General features: G+C 46.7%; 1 protein-coding gene across 1 annotated transcript; it reads left to right on the top strand.

The window, feature by feature from the left end:
- Positions 1-4813: 4813 nt before the first annotated feature.
- Positions 4814-17726, top strand: LOC119107743 (UDP-glucosyltransferase 2). The gene is made up of 3 exons (XM_037231295.1): positions 4814-4885; positions 15688-16968; positions 17023-17726. The coding sequence occupies exons 1-3, from the start codon at positions 4883-4885 to the stop codon at positions 17239-17241; spliced, it is 1503 nt and encodes a 500-aa protein (XP_037087190.1). The 5' UTR covers positions 4814-4882; the 3' UTR covers positions 17242-17726.
- Positions 17727-22578: the final 4852 nt, after the last annotated feature.

Raw genomic sequence — 22578 nt, 5'->3', positions numbered from 1 at the left:
CCCGCAGTGCTCGCCCTTCGTGCCAGGGTAACAGGAAGGCGACTTCCAAACTTGATACCTCTTCTGCCTGCTCTTGGGCCCCAGTCACTCTTCTGCCCGCTGTTGGGCCCCAGCTACTCTTCTGCCTGCTCTTGGCCCCCAGTTACCCTTCTGCCTGCTGTTGGGCCCAAGTTACCCTTCTGCCTGCTGTTGCCCCCCCCCCCCCTCCCCCCTCCAACCAAAAAAGAGCGCTCAGGACGCTTAGGGTTCTTAGAAATCGCCAAAGGCTCGCTCATCTGCCCAGTGTCCCCATGACCACTCCGGGGCCTATTAGCTGCTCAGGGGTTCGGCTGATTGCTATGGGCCGCTGTGGCCACTGAGGGGTCCTCTGGGCACTGAGATACCCTTCTGCGTTCTCAGGGGCTCCACGGTCTAACCAGGGCCATTTGAGGCGCTACTAGTTACGACGAAGATGTGCCTGGGATTGGATAACTTGAAAATAGTGGGTTAGGCACGAAAATAAGTGCAAGGAAAAAACATGCCATCATGGAGAAATAAAAGAGATCATCACGATGAGGAACGGCCAAAGCACGGGCACATAACGATATTTGGTTCATTTCACTTACAGGTCTTCCCAAATCACGTGTACTCGCGAGCCGAAATACTACATGTGAGTCAGCCCGTAAAATAGTGGCCATCCTGACGCGGCCAGCCTGGCAGCGACTCTGACGTCATACAATGGTTCCATGACATGACCGAAAGATGACGCATTAACACTCGCCCGGCTGGCCGGCTAGATACACCTTCGCTCGGGTGGGGAAGGGTCAATTTGACCCCCTGAGATCTCGGAAATTAAGAAAGCTAGAGGCACTAAATTTACAGGATGTGTTGACCTGTACGTGAATGCACTTGGGTTAACGTTTCAGGTTCTTAGGTCATGACCTTCGGGTCAAAAAGGTCAAACAGGGTCAAGTTCCAGGTTGGTCTTCAAAGTGCCCCCAGAACCTAGATAACCGTTTCTAAGCAAAATGTTACATTCTCATTCAAGGTCAGTGAACTTGTTCGACCTTTTGAAGGTCAAGGTGACTAAAATCATACAAGATTGCTTTGCGTTCTGCATTTGACTAAACGACAAAAATTACGTTGGACAGAATGTTCCTAAAGCAATATGTTGACCTGGGTCATTTTAGATCAATGACCTATTCTGACCTCTAAGAAGCCCATGGAAGGTGCATAATGCGGTTCCTGCTATCAATAAACCCGAAATTAGCACCAGAAACTATACCATATAGCAAGCCCAGGAGTAACAAAATAGATTGGTTTTTACCTTTATGTGACGTTCATACCTGACCTTAAGTCAATTTAATTTGCTCATACAAAGCGCTGTGTTGTTTAATAAAGCATCTCACAGATGTATGGCTTCGACTAACACTCCGTTGTTGGATCAGATTGAAGAATTCCCTAGAATTACCTTCGCTGAAACCATGGCCTGACGTTGACCTACCACAGGTCAGCGACCTTACAAGGTGCATCTAAATTTTTGGATGCCAAACGATCCGCTGTTCAATTGTCTACAGCTATGCAAAATTTGGCGCGACTACGCAGCGCCGTTCGGAAACCATTCCGGAAAAACCTTCGGGGGAGGGGTCAATTTGACTCCCCACCCGAGCGCGTGTTAAGAAGCAAACATTGCGTGATAGCAAGGTGGTTAGTGCATCGGACTCCCACGTGGGGGACCGGGCTCAAATCCTGGTTGTGCCATGCCTCCTGAGCGTATAGTCACTGCAGTCCCTGGTGCTCCATAAAAGAACGCCAGAACTAGTTCTGGTGGAGTAGTTAGGACTAATTAGTCATTTCTTGCCCAAAGTGGTATTTGTACTTTAAATGATACCAATAGTTAACGGCGAGTCTTTTTATGATACCTACAAGTGAGCTTTTCCATCATATCTGAAGTTTGCCCTAACATCTTCAGGTGCGGAACATTCTCTGCAAACAAATCACCCTTAGCCGTCTGCGAAGTTGGCATATTATCTTTTTTACGTGCCACCGTTTTGCAATTCACCATTTTGGTTTGTCGACTTTGTGATATGTGGCCCTTTTTTCGGTCATGTCGCCTTTCGGATTTTTGGCATGTTGCCGTTTCGCAATTCGCCATTTCGTCTTTTTGACTTTGTTGGCACGTCAGCTGTTTTACACGTCGCCAATATGAAATTCGTCATGTTGGTCGGTAACCAGAATCATTGGCACTTGACGCAGCTCTCATAAAATATCGAATAGTACTTACCCATTCCGCGTAGCCTTGGAAAATCTCGTGCTTTTGTTGTTGCCACTTGAGCTTGTCGTTCTTCATGCCGTCATTTGCCTTTTCGTCATTCTAGCATGTCACCAATTTATCTCACCACTATTAGCTGAAACATGAATCGTAAGCGGCTCAACGGCATTTAAACGTTTGTTATTTTGTAATCCGTCATTTAACAGTTCGCTATTTCGGCACGTCGCCATTCTTCCATGCCGCCATTTTGCAGTTCACCATTTGCTGATTCGATTTTTTGGCATGTCGACATTTTACATGTCACCAATATGGAGGTCGGTATATAGCAGTTGACAAAAAAGCATTCAGCAAACTGCGAGCCGACATTTTGTCCGGACACAGTGTGGTTGGTGCCATCTGGGAGTCCTGCAAGACCTCTCATGTTGTCTTACGTACCTCATCCACTTAAACACCCAGCTAATGGTGATGTTGGATCTCTTGTGAACTTGGTGGCAAGATGGATTTTACCTATCAGTACTATTGGGTTGATGTCAGATTTTCAACATCAAGCTATTCTCAGGCACGTCACTATGGGCATGCATGCAATATGACTTCATCAAGTCATCTCTGCAGGGTTTCCTTTATACATCACCTTGCCTATAGGTGTCAGGGTAATACCAATGAATTGTTCCGGTGTAAATCTGAACTACACGACGAGCATGTCAAACACCATGGCCCATCCACCAGCCAACGCCCTATTAAAAAGTTTTTCGTAACGCGGGCTAATGTGGGGTAGAAGAGGGGGGGGAGGGCATGCAAACCCGTGCCATTTCGAAACCATGAAAGATAGAACGTCACAAAAAAGCGCAATGGGCTGGTCTCAACTAGAACTCAATCCTGGTAACAAATCTGATGTCACCAAAACAATGACTGACGACAATAGACCAGGTTGAAGGCCAAATTTCCTGAAAATCGAAGTTTTTGGCTTGATATGCTCATATGTTTGGGACCGTGTCCCATAATGACACGATATTACAGGCGCGTTCTTTGATTTACACTAAGCAGGATTATATGCAGCGTTGTGTGTTATGAGTACATACTTTGCACGGAGGGCTCCATTAACGTGATTGTTGCCCGCCGCGCGCGGTCCACGGAACCGTCGTTTGGCGCCCGCCGCCCAAGCCGGCCGTGGATCTCTGTCCAGTGCTCCTAAAAACCGTCGTTTTTCAGAGATCAGGAATCCCAGGGACTTAATTGTTGTGTCATAACTCGCGCAATGGATGCTCCAGAGGCTGCTGAAAATTTGGGTGCGATTGCAGGACATGTCGGAGAGGTATGTTCAGAAAAAAGCACGTTAGGGAGAAGGGCGCTGACCTAATTTCTATCAGGGTAATGATTATGTTATAGGGCGATTGACAAGCCATCTAATACTATGCTACGTGATTATATCAATAAAGCCTCAAGTAAGATTGTTGTAGGAATCTTTTGTTGAATTCATTCCAGGATAGTTGGTGAGTGGCACTTACCAACATCAAGGGTTGGAATTACATGTCACAGGGTCGTAACACTTATTGTAGGGGTCATATGACAAAGTAGTGTCAGCGCCCTCGGTACGAAATAGTCGATCAACAACGCAAAGAACGGCCCGTTTCATGGACATTGTCCCGACACCCACGCAACCCAGATCAAAAGACAAAACATCCAGAATCAGATTTCTGGTGGGCGGTTTGCACTGGGCAGTAAATATTTCCAGGTGCAAAATGTAAAGGTAAAAAATCTGAATTGTTCAAAGAACGGAAAACTGTGGAAATTCATTACAGACACTGCAGTTTTGGACACAGGCACACAGCTATGGCCGGTATCTTAACATGTCTCATGTCTCGTGTGCGTCTCAAGCATGTCTCGAGGACATTCTGCTCCGTAATATATATATATATATATATATATATATATATATATATATACTTGTATGTATATATACATGCATAAATATATATATATATATATATATATATGTATATATATATATATATATATATATATATATACTTATACACATATATATGTACAATATATGAAATATAAGATATAAATATAATATATATGTACATATGCGTCACCTTATGTTTGTTCCAAAATTTCGTTAACCATGACTGCACCTTCGTATTTGTGACGGTACGTTTTTTGTGTGCGTAAATAGCAACCAAACCGTTGCTGGAGTGTCCAGTCAGAATGGACGGAGCGAGGGCACGAGGAACTTATAGATCTGTGGGAGTTGGAAATGCTTGGGATACACCGGCGCTGATTGAGTAACGCTTGTTGCGTGGTGAGTTATATTGTTAGTTTTTTTTTAAAGTGGGCTGTGTTGGTCTGCTAGCTGCTCGCACATGGAATCTGAGTAGTTGGAGCTTGCGTCGATAGAGGAGAGGGACATGTGTGATGCCGCCAACGGGCTGGACACGCACCCGTAACTACGCGGAAAGCGGCGTTCTACTTGACCTCCAGAATGACCCCAATCTGCCGACTCATCAAGACGCCGCCTCCGACTGTCCTTACTCTGCGCGCACTGCGCATGCGCCGTCGGTCGCAGGCGTCCTCGTTGCCGCCCGGCAGACGCGACGTGACGCCTGACACGGAACATCACCCCCAGCCATGGTACGTGTGTCTTATTTTGGTGCTCTTCTGGTGTGTGATGTTGTGTTGGCACATTTGATACGGCACATATGATGTGTCGGTTCCGAGCATAGTTATTAGGGGAGCGCGGAACGCAACCCACATGTGAACCGTAGTGGGTTATGCACAATCAGAGCTATTTGTGTGATCTGCAAACAGATGCATCCATTTTTTTTCCATTTCATGTAGCTTGACTGGCTAGTGAGCTAAAAAGCCTCCGGTGGGAGCGGTCAGGTCTACCAGTCGCCTCGTCATTGGTGTACCGACAAAACCGCTAGCACAAATATCGTTAACTACATAATTTCCACGACACATCTTCTAGACAACATTTCTTCTAGTGCAGGAATTTTTTGTGCCCTAACTTGTACACAGCATAATATATAACGCATGATCCTCTAACGCAAAGCCTTCTACGCGAAATCACCTTTAACACGCGCCCGGGTGGCCGGCTGGATACTCTTCACTCGGGTGGGGTGGGGGTCAATTTGACCCCCTGAGATCTCGGGAACTATGAGAGCTAGATACACCAAATTTACAGTGTTCAGATCAAATAAGGTCAAACAAGGTCAAATTCCTGGTCGGTCTTTAAAGTGCCCCAAAGCCTAGATTACTGTTTTTAAGCAAGATTTCACAAGCTAATTTAAGGTCAGTTACCTTGTTTGACCTCTTAAAGTTCATGGTGACCAATATTATACAAGACTGCACTGAGTTTTGCATTTGAATAAGCGACAAAGATTGCGCTAGGAAGTATGTTCCTGGCAAAAAAATGTTGACCCAGTGATCTTAGGTCAATGACCTATTCTGACCTCTAAGAAGTCCATGAAAGATGCATGATGCGGTTCCTGCCAACAATAAATTTGAAATGAGCGCCAGAAACTATCCCATACAGCAAGCCCTATAGTAATAAAACGGGTTGGATTTGACCTTGGTCTGACCTTCATACCTGACCTTAGTTCAACGTCATTCGTGCATCCAGTATTTATGTTGCCTAAGAAGGCATCTCAGAGACGTATGGCTTCATCTAACACTCCGTTGTTGCATCAGATTGAATGATTCCCTAGAAATTGACTTCACTGAAACCATGGTCTGACTTTGACCTGCTATAGGTCAGCGACCTAACAAAGCCTACCTAAATGTTTGGTACGAAGTGATCCGATGTTCAATAGTCCTCAGCTATGCGAAATTTGGCGCGGCTACGCCGTGCCATTCGGAAACTATTCTAGAAAACCTTCGGGAGAGGTCAGTTTGACCCTCGCCCGAGCGCGTGTTCATGCAAAAACTTATAACGCGTCAACTCTACACGGTAAAGCTGCCAACGCAAAAACTTCTACTTAACATTGCTTCTTGATAACAAATCTTATAGCTCAGCAACGTCTCCGCGACACTATTTCTAACACAAAAACTTCTGAAGCACAAATGACTTGACAAACTGCCATTACAAGACTTCTAAGCGACATTACTTCTACGCGACAAAACTTCTAGCGCAATAAAAGTTGTGTAGGACATCGCTTCAAATGCAAGAACTTCTAAAGCATGCACTTCTACGAGACAAATCTTCTAACGCAGAAGTTCCACGCGGAATTCCTTCCACGCGACAAAATGTCTGACGAAAAACCTCGTATGCGACATAAACCCTAATGCAAAGTTTCCAGCGCATTTTATGTTATGCGGTCAAATTGTAACGAAAGCTTATGTACGACATTGCTTCTACCCAGCGTAAATTCTAACATACAACTCCTATGCTTCTTTCCTGTCATTACTTTTCATTCAACACGCGCCCGTGTGGCCGACTGAATACCCTTCGCTCGGGTGCAGGGGGGGGGGGGGGGTCAACTGAGATCTCAGAACCTAAGGGAGCTAGAGACACCAAATTCACGGGTGGTTTGGTATGTACGTGACCTCACCCAGGTCAAATTTTGAGGTTGACAGGTCATGACCTTTGCGTCAAGTCAGGTTAAACGAGGTAAAACATACCTGTTCTAAAGAAAAGGTCGCATGCCTGTTGAAGGTCAGTGACCTTGTTTGACCATTGGAAGGTCATGGTGAACAAAATAATATGAGGCTGATTTGCGTTTTACATTTGAATAAGCAAAAAAAGATGACGCTACGCAGTATGCCCCTAGAAACAAAATGTTGACCTGGGTCACTTTAGGTCAGTGACCTATCGTGACATTTAAGAGGTCTATGGAGGATGTGTAATGCGGTTCCTGTTATCAATCGATTCGAAACGAGCACGAGAAGCTATTCCATGCAATAAGCTCCAGAGTTATAAGAGAAGTCGGTTTTGACCTTGGTCTGACCTTCATACCTGACCTTAGGTCAATGGAGTTTGTTCATTCAGTTGTTGTGGTGCTTAAGAAAGTATACCAGAGATGTATGGCTTCGTCCAACACTCTTTTATTGCACCAGAATGAACGATTCCCTAGAAGTTGACTTCGCTGAATCTATGGCCTGACTTTGATTTGCCGTAGGTCAGCGACCTTACAAGGTGCATCTAAATTTGTAATAGCAAGAGATTTGCTATTCCGTTGTCTACAGCTGTGTAAAATTTGGCGCCGGAAAAATCTTCGGGGGGAGGGGAGAGTCAAATTGACACCCACCCGAGCTCGTGTTAAGGGTCAACAACGCATAAACTTCTACACGACCTAATGCCGGCAATTCCACACCATACTGCTCCACACAAGCAATGACAATCCCCATTTTCAGAAGTTCCGACAGTTGCAAACGAAATATTTTTATGTACAAATATATAACACTGGTCGGCTCCTCTAAGGATGGATGTACTTTTAACTTATACACGTCGGCGTGTGTCCCAATGAGCCACATCTGTGCACGTGCAGTGCCTGCGATCAATTGCCATGTAAATTATTTCAAATTTTTAAAAGGTTTCATGCTGAAGTTACTGTACATAGTTTGAAACGCTTAGTTTAAATGCTGCTACATGCCTAGCCACATGGTATAGGTGGCGCATGACAGCATCTCTTGAGCTGCTGAACCCAGCGGCGTCATACCAGCCGGGTGCAGATGCAAGGAGGCTCTGGGGTCTGTAGCCCCTCCGTGGATCGGAGTCCCTCGGCGGACCCTTCAGGCTTGAAGAGCCGACTGGGGGCTTTAGTGTCCGTTCAGTATTATGGAACCCCCTGTCGGCCAGAGCTCCCGGAACTGAGAAGGTGACCCCGATACTTAACAGGGGGCAGGTGCTGGGTAGCTACTCATGCCGAACATCACCAAGACCAGCCTCCTCCGGCGTTGCTCAAGGGCCTCTGGTTCATTGAGGGGTCCCTCCATCGGCCAAAGAGTCCCGGTACTGAGCAAGGGACTGAACTGGGGACCTGCTCAGTCGCCGTGGATCCCTAGTTCTCAACAGGGATTCACGGCACTGAACCGGGGCTCCGTAGATCCACGGGATTGGACAGGGGTTCTGTCCAGAGCACTCCACGGATAGGATCAATTTACGGATTGTGGAACAATCCGCGGACCGAACTGGATCGGATCAGAAACTTCCATCAAAAACATGTGTTAGGACCGGACCGGATTTTTAGATTTGGTACTTAACAGAGTGAATTAATTAAATACCAATCAAATGGAAATTATCACTGAATGGTCCCTGAAATCCTCCATGGCGATATCAACCCAGAAAGCATCTTTTAACAACTAAAATGAAATATTTCCAACTAAAAACAATGCCGCCTATATAGTACATAATTCAGCCACATTTTCTGCGACCAAATTTTCTGATGAACAGATCACATTGACAACTTGACATGAGTGAGTGACACTCATACATGCTGCCACGGAAAACTAGAGCTCGCACGCCCTCTAAAGTAACGGAATTATCCAATCATATACTAACATCTTTGATCATCACGGAACTACCATTACTCCTGATCTTTACAGCAATCCTTTTTAACCCCAGTGGATGACATCGCATTTCAGGGTTGACAAATTAGACCAGAGCATGCTTTGTTGGTACAAAGCACACCACAGAGCCATGATATCCTAGCTTCTGTTTGATAATTTAAAAAAAAAGATTAACTCCATGGCACTACTATGGTTTCTGTTCACTTAGTCAATCAGCCAAATTTGAGTTTTTCAGCCAAAATTGAAACAACAGCTTCAAATTAAGTACGCTGCTTCGTCTGATCCACTTCCAGGTGTCTGCCAGAACAAAGATTGCTGCATCCTCACAACAAATGTGCGCCAACTCCCCGAGCTGTCTTCTTCAAGATACCCGCGAATATGCATTTGTCTCATCGCAATTTGCGTCACTCAAAGTAGTTCTCAAATGATAATGCCTTGTTTTCGTGCGTTCCCTGTCTCTTCTCTCATCATTTTAAAGAGGAAGAGTTAACAACGCCAGCGTGTATTTTAACTGTCAAATCGTCTAAATGCAACTTGCAAATGAAAAAAAGATCAGGGCAACTCAACATAGTGGGTAAATTTTCTTTGAAATCTTAACAACAATGTCATCATAACTACACTTATATATGTACGGACCAGTCACAATAGCTTTTCTTAATTCGATCTGTGATCTTAAATAAGAAAATGGTGCCAGCACAGCGGAAAAAATAATACATTTTAATTATCTGATATTTTCTAAACCTATGATGCCTTCTAAAACAAATAATTTGCTGAAAATGCTGACTGGCTATGTTCAAGCATAACATACGGAACATAACAATGCTCATTAGAACCACACGCCACGTTCATTGACGGCACAGGCTACTCGAAGGTAAAACATCTGTTTATGTGCTCATAACAAACAAGGCAACTCAAAGCGCCCACTCGGACCGCTCAGCAACGACAGATGGTGCCAGCCAGCGCCGTTTTCTGAAATAACGTCAGTGTATCTGAAATGATTATTATCTGATAACTGACCAGCAGTTCCTCGCACCCAATTGCGCCATCTGCCACCAACTCCAAAAGCAGCATTCATTAGGACCACGGTACTACCACCATGTACAGATATCTGATGCCCCTCTTAGTTCCGAAATTCACTTCGAAATCTGCAAACCTTATAGCCACATCTTGCACACCTCCGTGATGGAGCAGCCATCCTCCCTCTCTCACGGTCACAAGCTTCAGCCTCGTTTTGCCATCGATAAAGCTGAAGCGACGCGTTGTGCACTACAACACGACATTGACACCCACCGCAAGTTCATGGTATGGCAAGCCTCAAGACGTTTTGCTATGACGGTTGGTACAGTTCTGAAATGTTTTTTGCGCTGCGCTCGAAACACGGCCGCCAAATTCACCAAAATCGCTTCCTTCACGCTGCATACGGGCCTGTCTTGTACGCCAATGCAAATCCAACGGGGGTGTCTCGTGTGGAAGGAGTCGGAGGAAACCCGGAGACGGCTACATCCGTGAGACAGCCAACCAGCTGATAGATGGTACTCACCAGTGGGAATGCGTTTTGCTGCTTTAACAAATTGCAGGTACGTGTTGTAAGGTATTTTCTCTTCCAAACTCGTCGCATATCTCTTTCGTGGGGACAAGCGGAACTTGCATTCTGTGTCACAAGGAGAGCCTTCCAAATGTTCTTCTGTCGCTTACATTGTAGGCAAGCAGACAGGTTTGTGAACGTCCGCCATACAGATCATTTTCTTCGTACCCTTCCCAAACCAATGCATCCCGAAGAATGAGCATGTTGTCCTCTACCACCAGGTATCAAAGGTAGCTCTCTCCCAGCAGTTAGTTGCTTGATGTGAGTTAGGCTCTCTTTTCATTCAGCCAAACGCTTTGGCATTAAGCATGTACTATTATGGCCCATCTTTTCTACTCCCACTTGCACAACCAGTGCACAAATTGGACACCAACAATGCCTTGGCATCCCACCTGTAATTCTTCTGTAATTATATAGAAGGTTGGAGACACTTACCACAGAAAGCCAGAAAATTAACGTGGCTGAACAAGCCACCCAAGACCGTCCATTCATACCACCAAAAAATTGGTGAGATCTGGGGTAGCTTGTGCGATCATCAGAGCCCTTGGCCAGTGGCTAGCATGTATCCGAAATGTCAAAGTACCGGCAGTCGTGACAGATGTCGGGTAATTGGCGAGATATACCTAACTCTCGCACCACGTTTTGTGAATACGTGAGGATTACATCTCTGTATCAGTGACACTCGTAGCGCACGAGAGACGTTATACATTTTGGCTAAAACGCCGCGCCATCTAATAAAACATTTATGGTACCTCTTAATATGCGACCGGGTGGCCGGTTCGATAACCTTCGCTCAGGTGTGGGGATGGGGGTGGGGTGGGGGGGGGGAGGGTCAATTTGTCTCCCCTGAGATATCAGGAACTAAGAAAACTAGAGACACCAAATTCATCAGGTGTTTTTGTTTGTGCATGAACTCAATTAAAACAAAGTTTAAGTTTCGTAGATCATGACCTTCGGGCCAAATAAGACCAAACCAGGTCGAATATTCCAGGTTGGTCTCCAAAGGGCCCGTGTAATCTATCTAATTGTTCTTAGCAACATATCTCATGCTCATTTAAGGTCAGTGGCCTTGTTGGACTTTTTGAAGGTCATGGTGGCCAAAATCATGCCAGACTGCTTTGAGTTTTGCATGTGAATAAGCGACAAAGATTACACTAGGCAGCCTGTTCCCAAAAAAAAGATTTTGGCCTGGGTTGTTTCAGGTGAGTGACCTATTCTGACCTTTAGGAGTCCATGGAAGATGTGTATAATGGGGTTTCTGCTACCAATCAATTAGAAATAAGCACCAGAAACCACCCCGTGCAGCTAGCCCTAGAGTAAAAAAAACAGGTTGGTTTTGACCTTAGTTTGACATCTAGACCTGACCTTAGGTCGATGTAATTTGTTCATTTAATTGTTGTGCTGGCTAACAAAATATCCCAGAGATGTATGACCTTGTCTAACACTCCGTTGTTACATGAGAATGAACAATCCCCTAGAAATTGACTTTGCTGAAACCATGGCCTGGCTTTGACCTGCCATAGGTCAGCGGCCTTACAAGGTACATCTATATTTTTTAACCCAAACGATCCGTTATTTAATTGTCCACAACTATGCAAAATTTGGTGCGGCTTCGCCGCGCCGTTCAAAGACCATTATGGAAAAACCTTCTGGAGGGTCAGTTTGACCCCCAACTAAGCGCGTCTTAACGTGCTGTAATAACCTTGAATGGATGAAAGGAGACGTTGTATCGCCATTTTATCTGGAAAAGTACTTTTTATTGGTTACATGTGATTTAATACAGATGTGCCATGTACGATTACAATTCAAAACGGCTTTCATACTTTTTCAGTATGTGAGCAAAAAAGTGAGATCTGGTAGCATTGGTCATTTTAGCAATGGGGTTCAAAAATGACGCAATTGCTTCATTCTCCTGGATGAATGAGCAGGCGCTTACCAGTGACACAGCGACGCGCGTAGATTACAATCCAGACGCAGCAAGTAATGCAGCAGAGAATAATGATCGCGGCTGGGGTTGTTTCGTAAGTTTATGTATACGAGAACGGATACACACATGAGCCACCATGTATGGGTCGTTGTATTTATTCAGAGGACATATTAGACGGCCGTCGGCCTGCGCATGTGAACTGGATACCGCTGACACCATCGAATGGCACCGCATGTATGTTGTGCCTGACGCGTAGTCTGGAATTGTTAAATAAGGTGCCCATGCCTTTATGTTATTGAAACGAAAGGCGATCTCGCCGCCTGAAATATAGTGGTGTTAGTGACTTATTGCCCGCGATGGTTGTGACTTGTTAATAATGTGATGAGCTATCTTGTAATGTAATAATCTTGTTCTGAGGCTCATGCAAAGCTGCATTCCCTAGAAGCGGCAAGCCGTGTTAAGTATCTTAGCACCCACTGCGTTATGGCAGCCTAATACACATTATGTCCAGTGCGAATTAGTAAATAACTTAGATTAAAAATACCTTAAGAAAACAAGCATTCTGTTACAATTGTTTAAAGTCCTTAATGTGGAAGCGGACTGACACGGACTCAGTTGCAAAATTTGTGTGCTAACTTGGACTGGACCGGATTGGGTTGCTGAATTTAGGAGAACCGCACTGGTGGGCGGACAGAGTCTGGACAAATCAGACTGGACTGGACCGGACCCTGAAAACTCAAACCGTGAGGTGCTGTAGCTCCGGAAAGAGTCTGGACAAATCAGACTGGACTGGACCGGACCCTGAAAACTCAAGCCGTGAGGTGCTGTAGCTCCGTGCCGGCCAGGGTCCCCATCAGCCGAACAGGGGCAGAGCCACGCCCTCGGAATTCAATCAATATGACTCCTCTTGCGTCGCTAGGAGAACGCGTGAAACAATGAGAGGCCCCCGGTCAGGAGCCACGGCACCGGACAGTGTCCCTACCAGTCAGGGTCCCATCGGAGAAATAGACAGAGTCATGGTCCCATAATGCCAGCCAGGTGCCCTTTTCCGACGTAGCCCATGGACCCTGAAGGAATCAAAGGGGTCCTGCTGCCGACCAGTAGGCCAGGTACTGGAAGACGAATAGAGCCATGGTTCCCGAATTCCAGTAAAGGGGCCTACTCTTGCTCCACTCGAGGGGCCTTGAGACAAAGCGGAGCCTCTCTCTCGACCTGGGGTCCCCGAAGTTACTTGACAGAATCTTGTATCTTACGAGACTGAGAAAAAATGGAGCCCCTCTCTCAACCTAGGGTCCCCCAAAGTGACTTGACAGAATCTCTTGTATCGTGCAAGACTGAGGTTTGTGTGGCAGCCCGGCGCTCATTACCTGGATAAAGAGGGGATTCGTGTCCAGGAATATCGATCGTAGAACCGCCTACGTCGCTCAAGTGACCTTCAGACAGAGATGTAGTGTCTTAACCTAACACCCACCCCCCATACTCCAAAATTTGGCCCCAGCTTTCCAAACTTTAAGAAGAAAAGGAGCCAAAATCCGGGAAGAACCACGTTTGTTGGCATATTTTGGGATAGGTTGTGTCATTTACCATTACTCAGCTATCCCCCAAACCCATTTTGCGGAACTATACCCTTGCCTTGAGACAATAAGATTGCTTCCCTGTCGGTTAGGGGTCCGTGGCACTAAACAAAGCGGTTCCCCTGATTACCAATCAGGGCCGTACAAACCAGTGGGTCTATTGACCAAACTGGGATAGGTCCAGGGACTCAGAATGCTACTGAGAAGATGGCAGCGTCACTTGGACGACAAAGGAACTGACCTAGAGCTCAATTCCTGATTCTGACCTGCTAGTAGAGCTACCAGTCACGGGCCCCTGGCAGTAGTGGTGGGCAGGGGACCCCGATATGGAGAACGGAGCACAAGCAGCTGGCAGAGGCGGTGAGGAAGCTTTGTTGATGAGAATGCTTAAAGTTCAGACTTCGGAACACACTCCCCGTACCGGCAATGGGAGCCCTTTGAAGCTATTCGCGTTAGTAGTTCTTACATAATGCGTTTTGATGCGCAGCAGCATGCGTTTCTAGTTCTCGTATTAGAGGTGTGATGTCGCGCGTGTTATTGCGGAAGAAGCTTCGTCGTGTGAAAGTAATATCGTGTATGGTATCTTGTATTAGAAGATTTGTCGCCTAGAAGTAATGTCGTAGAGAACTATTCACGCTCGGAGTCATGTCGTGGAAGCTGAGTCTGTGGCAGTAATTGCGTTTTAAGCTTTGTCGTGAATCCATCGGCATCTCTGGTCGCCGACGTTGGTTCCGCCCGCACACGGTAGATGGCAGCACACGGTGCCAGCCTCAGCTTCCTGCCCGGCGTCGGTCGGTGGCCACTCCGGGCAGACTGAGCTCTTTTACAACGCAACGCAATGTCTCAAGTATTTCAAAACCTTAGATTGGACCCGTAGCTGCACGAAACCTGTTCCATGACGTACAACAGCATCGCATGCTTTCGATCTACTTTTTACTTACCTACAGGAGTTTTTAATGGTCAAGATTCTATCAAAAGCATATTTATGCATTACAAATTTAGAATGGTGCGGGGAAGGTGCGTTGCAACCAATGGCCGCCTGGTTCAGCTCCTCTGGTTCCGGGGATCGGTTCGGGCTGAGGTGAATCGCTAGAGGTGCGGGCAAACTTACTCAGTTTCCGTTACTCCATGAATTTAGTCTTCTTCATATTCAGGGGCTAAGGAGACTAGTGGCGGAGTGAGTGAGGGCGGAGCAGATATAGCTTAATGGAGGCACCGTTCCCCAAGTAGCGGAGAAAGAAGGCCTGGTCCATTCGGCTCAGGCCCGTGCTTACATCGGCTCAGTAAAAGTGGCGAAGTACTTCGTTTCCCTTTGCGTCACCTGCGTTACCTGCAATACATGAATAGCCGTGGGCAAGCACAGACTTTATTCAACATGGGTCGACCCTTGAATACTGACACTTAATGATCATGCACATAATGCTGGTTTGGCGGGATTGTTTATGCTGTGCGCTGCGTGTTCGCAGCGCGTGGGATACTGTTTCTGTTCTTGTGAGCGATTTGTCTGGTGTCATTTGCCAACTGGTGACTGTGACACGTGACTGGGCTCAAGAATATAAAACAACGCTTAACAGCGATTCCGGGAAATCAGACATGCAGTCTTGTGACACGGAAACCACGTGGGATTTGCGCATGTGTGGCGGCAAATGTGTCAACCTCTATTGATTTCGTAGCTCTCGAGGATCCGGTCCTCATGCGCTGTTGCGTGACAAGTGACGCGGATAGTGTCGATGAGGAACGAATCGTGCGACGAGACGGTAGCCTACCGTTGGCATCTGATCTGATATTGCCGACTGGGCCGTTTTCACCGCTATTGCTATATGTTGGATTTTTTCAGGCGTCTCCTGTGAGAGTCCTCCTGCTGCTCTTCTGTGGTGTCGTGGGTGTCGAGAGTGCCCGCATTCTGATGTTCGTACCCATCGGTGGAAAATCACAGAAGAACATTTTCTACGGAGTGGGGAATGCTCTCAGCTCCCGAGGCCATGAGGTGGTGTTCTTCAACGCGTTCAAACCTTCATCTCCCGTCAAAGGCATCAGGGAAGTTGTGCCGGACAAACTGGCGAAAGTGTTTGCGGACGACAAGCTTCCCAACATGTTTAAGTTGCACGAAGTGGGCGTGCAGGCCGGATTTAAACAGTTCGCAACGTTGTTTTCCGATGGCCCGAGGGCTACATTAGAGAGTAAGGAAATCAATGACCTTTTAACACAAAACTTTGACCTGGTTATTTTCGGCGTTTTCTGTCATCCCTTTTACTTTCTGGCACACCTGCTCAAAGCGCCTTTCATTATTTTGACCTCGATTTCATATTTTCCTGTAATCACCAGTCCGCTGGGCTCGCCTACGCTTCCGGCCCTTCATACCATTCCATTCATCGCGGCAACTAATCGGATGGGTTTTATGCAACGAGTCCAAAATTTTATGGGTCATATTATAATGCACACTGTGCTCTACGTCGTGTACCCCATGCATGTCGAACGAATGGTTGCAGCGAAGTTCGGCGATGGCGTGATTCCTCCAGCCAGGGAGATCGAACGCAATGCCAGCCTTGTCTTACTCAACAGCAACCCAATGATCGATTACCACAAGCCGTTGCTGCCCAATGTCATCGAGGTGGGTGGACTGCATTGTGCGGACGCGAAGCCCCTGTCCAAGGAGCTGACCAGCTTCCTCGGCGACTCAGAGTACATATTCTTCAGTCTGGGCTCCGTGGTACGTCCTCAGGACATGTCTGCGGGCCAACGCTCGGCTGTGCTCAACGCCCTCGGTGCGATGCCGTTCAAGGTCCTGCTCAAGTGGGACACCACAGACCGCACCAACATACCGGCCAACATCCTGCCGTCCAAGTGGCTGCCACAGCAGGACATCCTGGGTGACAGAAAGTGCAGGCTGTTCATCTCGCACGGCGGCTTTGCCAGCGTTCTGGAAGCTCTCTGTCATGGCGTTCCCATGGTGGCCATGCCAGTGACGGTAGACCAGCATTGTAACGCGGCTCACGCTGTTGATCTTGGCGTGGCCGAGATCCTGACGTGGGAGAGCCTGACGTCCGAGACGCTGCAGGCGGCCATCCGCTCCGCCATGTCTGCCGGGCACCGGGCGGCGTCCCGCTACCGCCAGGAGCTGCTGGCCTCTCAGCCGGTGCCGCCCCGTGACCTGGCCGTGCACTGGGTGGAGCACGTGATCCAGCACGGCGGCGCGCCGCACCTCAGGTCGGTGGGCGCCGACCTCAACTTCTTCCAATACTACTCGCTCGACGTGGTCGCCTTCCTGCTGGCAGTACTGGTGCTGGTGCTGAAGCTGCTCGTGGCACTGGGCAAGTGTTGCTGCCGCTGTCTGTGCAGGCGGAAGACAGGTCCGGCGCAAACGAAAACCAAACGGTTCAAACGTGACTAGCTGCATGCCATCTTTACAGCGTGCCCACAAGTGCTGTAGTACAAGTATCGGAAAGAATGGCGGTTGCCTATTCGACATTGACAAGTTGATTTGTCATCAGGTGTGTATGCACATCGAGGCTGTCTACATGCTATCTTGGCTACATGATGCCAATTAAACATTTGGAACACTCTCATTACGTGCGTTGATTCGTCCGGCTTGCGTTTATTCCACAATAATGTTTGATATAGCATACTGTTTAATGGCTTTATGCATATGAGACCAGCATTAGGTTGCCGCAACCAATCAGACTTTTGGTTAGCAGCAGCCGGGCTACATCATGGGTGGTGCGAGAACACGCATTGGCAAGCTAAACAAAGCTCGATACGTGTCTGTAGTTAGCATATTTAAACACAGTTAATGGCTTTCATTTAAAGGCTTCGTCAATCCGTGTTTACCACCCACTTGCCGTGCGCGTACGTACGGAAGTCCTGGGTCGTCATTAGCTACATGTGGTAGCTGCATGCGCTGACAAATATATCTCCAGGTGCCCGTTGGTCGTGGATTGCGGCGAGTTTGCCTAGCCAGTGTGCCCAGACAGAATGACTGAGAAGACCTTAGCGATTGCCGTAGTCAGCAGGAGTCTGCGCACCACATAAGTGGAGATCAAGGAGTTGGACAGTGAGCTGGGTAGTATAAATGTCGCCTGTAGTTGACTGATAACATGATTTATGATCTAGGCCTTCACGAATAATATTTGAACAATCGTCCCATGCACTTTTTGTTAAGCTCATATACTTTCTAATGCCGCCCTGCAGCGGTCCGACATTCGATATTTGGATGCTTGCTTTACTTTACCAAATTTGTGCATGAGATCGATGAAATAACATCTGCGTGGTAAAAAAGTCTAATGAGCTTGTCTTTAACGGGGTCATTACAAATTCTCGCCAAAATATATGATCCATAAAGCATTACTCGAGGACGAATGATCGACGATGAGACAGAGTACTCCGATTCGGAGCAACATGACACGTGCAGCCAACGCCCAGGCACGTAGAAACTCTGATCAACGAACATGTCTGATAGCGGCAGCCTGCGGCTTGTCATCACATTCGGACCGCAATCCTCACAGTCAACGTTACGCCTGCGCACTACGCACGTTCATTGCGAGCTGTCACCCACGTGCACCGGCATTGTTTTCCGATAATAACTGATGTCTCCTACTCATCCCCAATACACGCACTGATAAGCCGGTGGCGAGAGGGGCGAGCAATGCTGCTCTCCCTCTTCCTCCAACTGTGAAGTGAATAGTAACGTCCAACTGCAGACAACTGCGATCACAGATGAGCTATTTGCTGCGTCACGCGGGTGAAAACAGCTCACACACTCATTCCTATTCACATTCAACATCAAACTATTACAATGCTCTTCAAACCTGGCCTTGAAGTAGTTCACAAGCTCATTATCATGGTGCAAACTATTTTGCACTGCGGTGTCACAGTTCACCTTCTGCAGCGTACGTGTGGTTTTATGTTTGTAATCCATAATGGAGGAAAATACACGTTAGGGAGGATGCTTAGCATATTTTTTATCCTTAGCAAGCCTGCTGCTATACTCGAGAGAAAGCGGGGTACGCTGCTGTTGCGGGCTTATGCCATCCGGTGCCAAATTAACCCTTTTGTGTTACCGGGCGTTTGTTCTCGGTGGCAGAAGCACATCAAAAACGTTCTTGGTGTGGGCCCAACTACCTAGTATGTTATCGTGTACTACATCGCACAGCATGTACACACTGTATTGTGCTCGCATATATCTCAGTTGAGTTGCAATGCGCGTGGTCTCACGCCAAACACCCTGTTTGCACGCTCGGTGCCCTCTTGCTAGCGAGCTGCGTATTTAGCTCGCCATATTTGCTCGGGATCAGCCACAAAGTGTTTGTCATTTTCTGGAGCACATTCGATGTCCATCCAGAAGCCACTTCAAATAACGGTAGCCGCCGATCGCACGCACCGAAGCGGTTGGCTGCGAGTGCAGTTTGGGACAGGTCATCAGCGTTTGTTGGCAAGGATCGATTACTCCCAAGGCTGGACACTGCTGGATGGGATGACGTGTCGGCATGGGTCCGCTGGGCGGGGGACATATCCCTCATTTTTCTCGAAACATGGTCGCGTTGTTACAGTTACTTTAGTACTGTTTTTTCCATTGGTATCAAATAAAAATAATAATCTACTGGTTTGGATGATTCATAAACAAAACGAAAGTGCCATTTTCGTTTCTCGAGAGAACGTCTGTTCAAGGCAAACCATAGCGTTCATACAGGTGGCAAAAGTACAGAATCGCAACCCTGCTATGTGACTTCTTACGTACGAAACGCGCCAATGTGCCGTCTCATCGCGACGCCGTCCCGTTCCACTGTTCACACTGCGCATGCGCCATCGGCATCAGGCGTCCTCGTTATCGCGCTACAGACGCGATGTGACACCTGGCGACGACAGTGAGATGGAGCATCGTCTTCAAACATGGTACGTGCGTCGTATTCTGGTGCTGTTCCGAAGTACGGTGTCGTGTTACCACGAGCATTAACCAGCACTGGGGTAATGGAGGTAATTTTCCCCTGTCCTCGGAAGATTATCTCACAATAACCTCCGAATAGTCCGGTGAAGCCGAGTTAAACTTTATATAGTCGCAGGCAATTGAATATCCGACTTTTGGTGACGAAAGTTAGACGTACATTGTAAGGTTGGTGACTTTTGGGATGTGAAAGTCAAATCATGCTGTCAGCGACAATATATCCTAAGGAATTGTCTAATCCCATGCAACAACGGATTATGAGATGGAGCAATTCATCTTTAAAGTGGTTTCTTAGATAGACAATTTAATTTACAGTTATGATAAGTTCCATTGGCTGTGGGTCACTTGTTAATGTCAAGCAATGAGCAAAACTTAACTGCGTTGTAATTGGATAACTTGCATGAGGGCATAATTGTCAACATCCATTTCAAAATTCTTGATCACATGGATGTCAACGTACATCTCGTCCGGACCTCAGGGTAGCTAGAAGAGGTCAACAACTTAAAATGACACCGATCAACTCTATATATTTTGGAACATACGACGTCGCGTAATCCTGGAAGCTTATTAATTTAAAAGGTCAAAACAACCTCGTGGGTTCTTGTTGTTACCGTGACCCTCAGGAGGGCAAGCAAGTTAATAAACCTGCAATAAATATCAGCAAACTTTTGCTTGGAAGAGGCATCTAGGTTAAATCTGAAAAGATAAAATTCCAACCAGCCTGCTTGTATTTAACGAGAGCTTTCGAGAAAACCTCTATCCCTTCTTCAGCCTTGGTCAGAAAACGATATTCAGAAGAGTAGATCTGGGTGTGCAGCAAGAAAAACCTAGAAATTCACACGCAATCTAATGTACCCATCCATCTTAGGTAACAAAAGTATATAAGATAACCCGTTTTACATGCATCCGCAGGCAAATTGTGCAAACTGTTGACAAAGAGCACATGCTACACTCTCAAATTTCGATACGATTTTGATACGTTTCCTCTGAATGTTTCCACGTCACATGACAGCTAAGCGTCGCTGCACATACCTTATAAATGTGTGGATAGTCGTCCCACATTTCGGAACCGATTGAGCAGCAACGCATACGGCATGATGCAACGACAAAGCAAGATAACGCACGCGTGTGCAAATTGCCTGACCTATCGCCCTCTATGGGACTCCTCATTACACAGAGCACTATATCAAAGACTCCAAAGACTTTGGTGCTTTCATTCACACCTTGAAGATAGTGGCAGATGAAGCTATGGTATGTGATGCAGTGTGCCTTTTCGCATCGATTCCCCCTGAAAAGGCTTGCGAAACGATAGAACGATTAATCCACGAGATGAGCAGCGAGAATAGAATCGTAAAGTACCAGCCGAGATGAAAGTACACGGCAATACTCGGTTTTTACGCACTGGCCTTGCTACCACCTACTTGCAGATAAACGGCGATTTTACGGCGGTAGGAATTGCTGTCAGCATGGTGGCAACCACTTCGTTTGTGGATAATCTGGAACGACAGGCTTTGGACACTTTTCCTCATTAGGTCAAATAATGGGGGATGTTGTAGACGACATGACTGCCGTTTTAAAAGAGCACCATGTTCCAGAGCAATCCCTGGGCACTGGAACGACGCGTGCCTAGGTATCAAATTCACCAAAGCGATGGAGGCGAATGACTCTCTTGCTTTCCCCAACATGTTAATGTCATGATCAGGAGACAGCAGTATTAGCACAAAAGTGTTTAGGAAGATGGGCCATACGAAAAAGCATTTGGAATTCATGCCACATCACAGCAATCAACACGAGTCAGTGGTTAGATCGCCCGCACAACGAACGTAAATATTTTCATTAAGGCCCGACAGAAATTGGAAAGAGGCTAGGTACATCAACGAAGCTTTGAAACTCAATAAGTACGCAAAACATTTCTTTAAAAGTTTGGCAAAAAACGTAATCATGTAAGAACATAAAACGCATCAGGAGACAATCGACCCTTCGTGACTTTATCTTACGTGAAAGGAGTAGCAGAAGGCAACGCAGCTTTTAAAACCACACGCTCGTGTAGCCACCAAACCGTATGCAAACCTTAAAAGTTACCTAGTGCGGCCCAAAGTCAAGTTAAAGCGGACCAAAAGGTAGAAATAACTCACCGATACATATGCGAATGCAGCAAGGTTTATGAGGTAGAGACGCGTGGAAGCTTAAAGACCAGAAGGGATGAACACCAGCGAGCGATATAAAACGCAGATATAAACCATTCTGGCTTATCGAGGCACGTTCTGGATACGAGTTATCGCAGCGCGTGAGAGGAGAGCGGGGGGAATTTTGCATTATAAGACAACTGGAGAAAAAGAAAGATAAAGGAGGGTATTTTCATTTCTAGAACAACCAGAGACAAACTTTGGAATGCAAAACCGGGGGTAACGATAGCGATTGGAAATCGAATTTTGAAATGCCAGGACTAGAACAGAAAAAGAGCAGTCGGTCAGGGGCCTTGCGTAATATGGGACGTGATAACAGGCCTGGGGCCAGAGCACTTGTGCACCTTTGTGTTATCTTGTTTTACTGTTGCGATGTCATATGCGCCATTATTGAATCGATTCCGAAGTGTGGAATGACTATGCACACGTTTAAGAGGTATGCGCCGTGACAGTTAGCTGTCATGTAGCATCGTAACATTCAGAAGAATGAGCCGAAATCGTGTCGAAATTGTGGGTGCGTCGCATGTATTCTTCGTTAACGGTTTGCATCGTTTATCTGCGTGTAAAATGTAGATACGGTCATCCATTCTTGTTTTGTTGAATA

This window comes from Pollicipes pollicipes, unplaced genomic scaffold, assembly GCF_011947565.3.
Source record: "Pollicipes pollicipes isolate AB1234 unplaced genomic scaffold, Ppol_2.1 Scaffold_2555;HRSCAF=2994_pilon_pilon_pilon, whole genome shotgun sequence".
NCBI classification, from domain to species: domain Eukaryota; kingdom Metazoa; phylum Arthropoda; class Thecostraca; order Pollicipedomorpha; family Pollicipedidae; genus Pollicipes; species Pollicipes pollicipes.
Note: the sequence above shows the minus strand (reverse complement) of the source record. Positions and strands in the feature narration are given on the sequence as shown.

What these genes read in the sequence shown, in the direction of transcription:
- LOC119107743 (XM_037231295.1), top strand. An exon ending in CGTCCCGCTACCGCCAGGAG is followed by an intron (nt 16,969 to 17,022) that starts CTGCTGGCCTCT and finishes CACTGGGTGGAG; the next exon opens with CACGTGATCCAGCACGGCGG.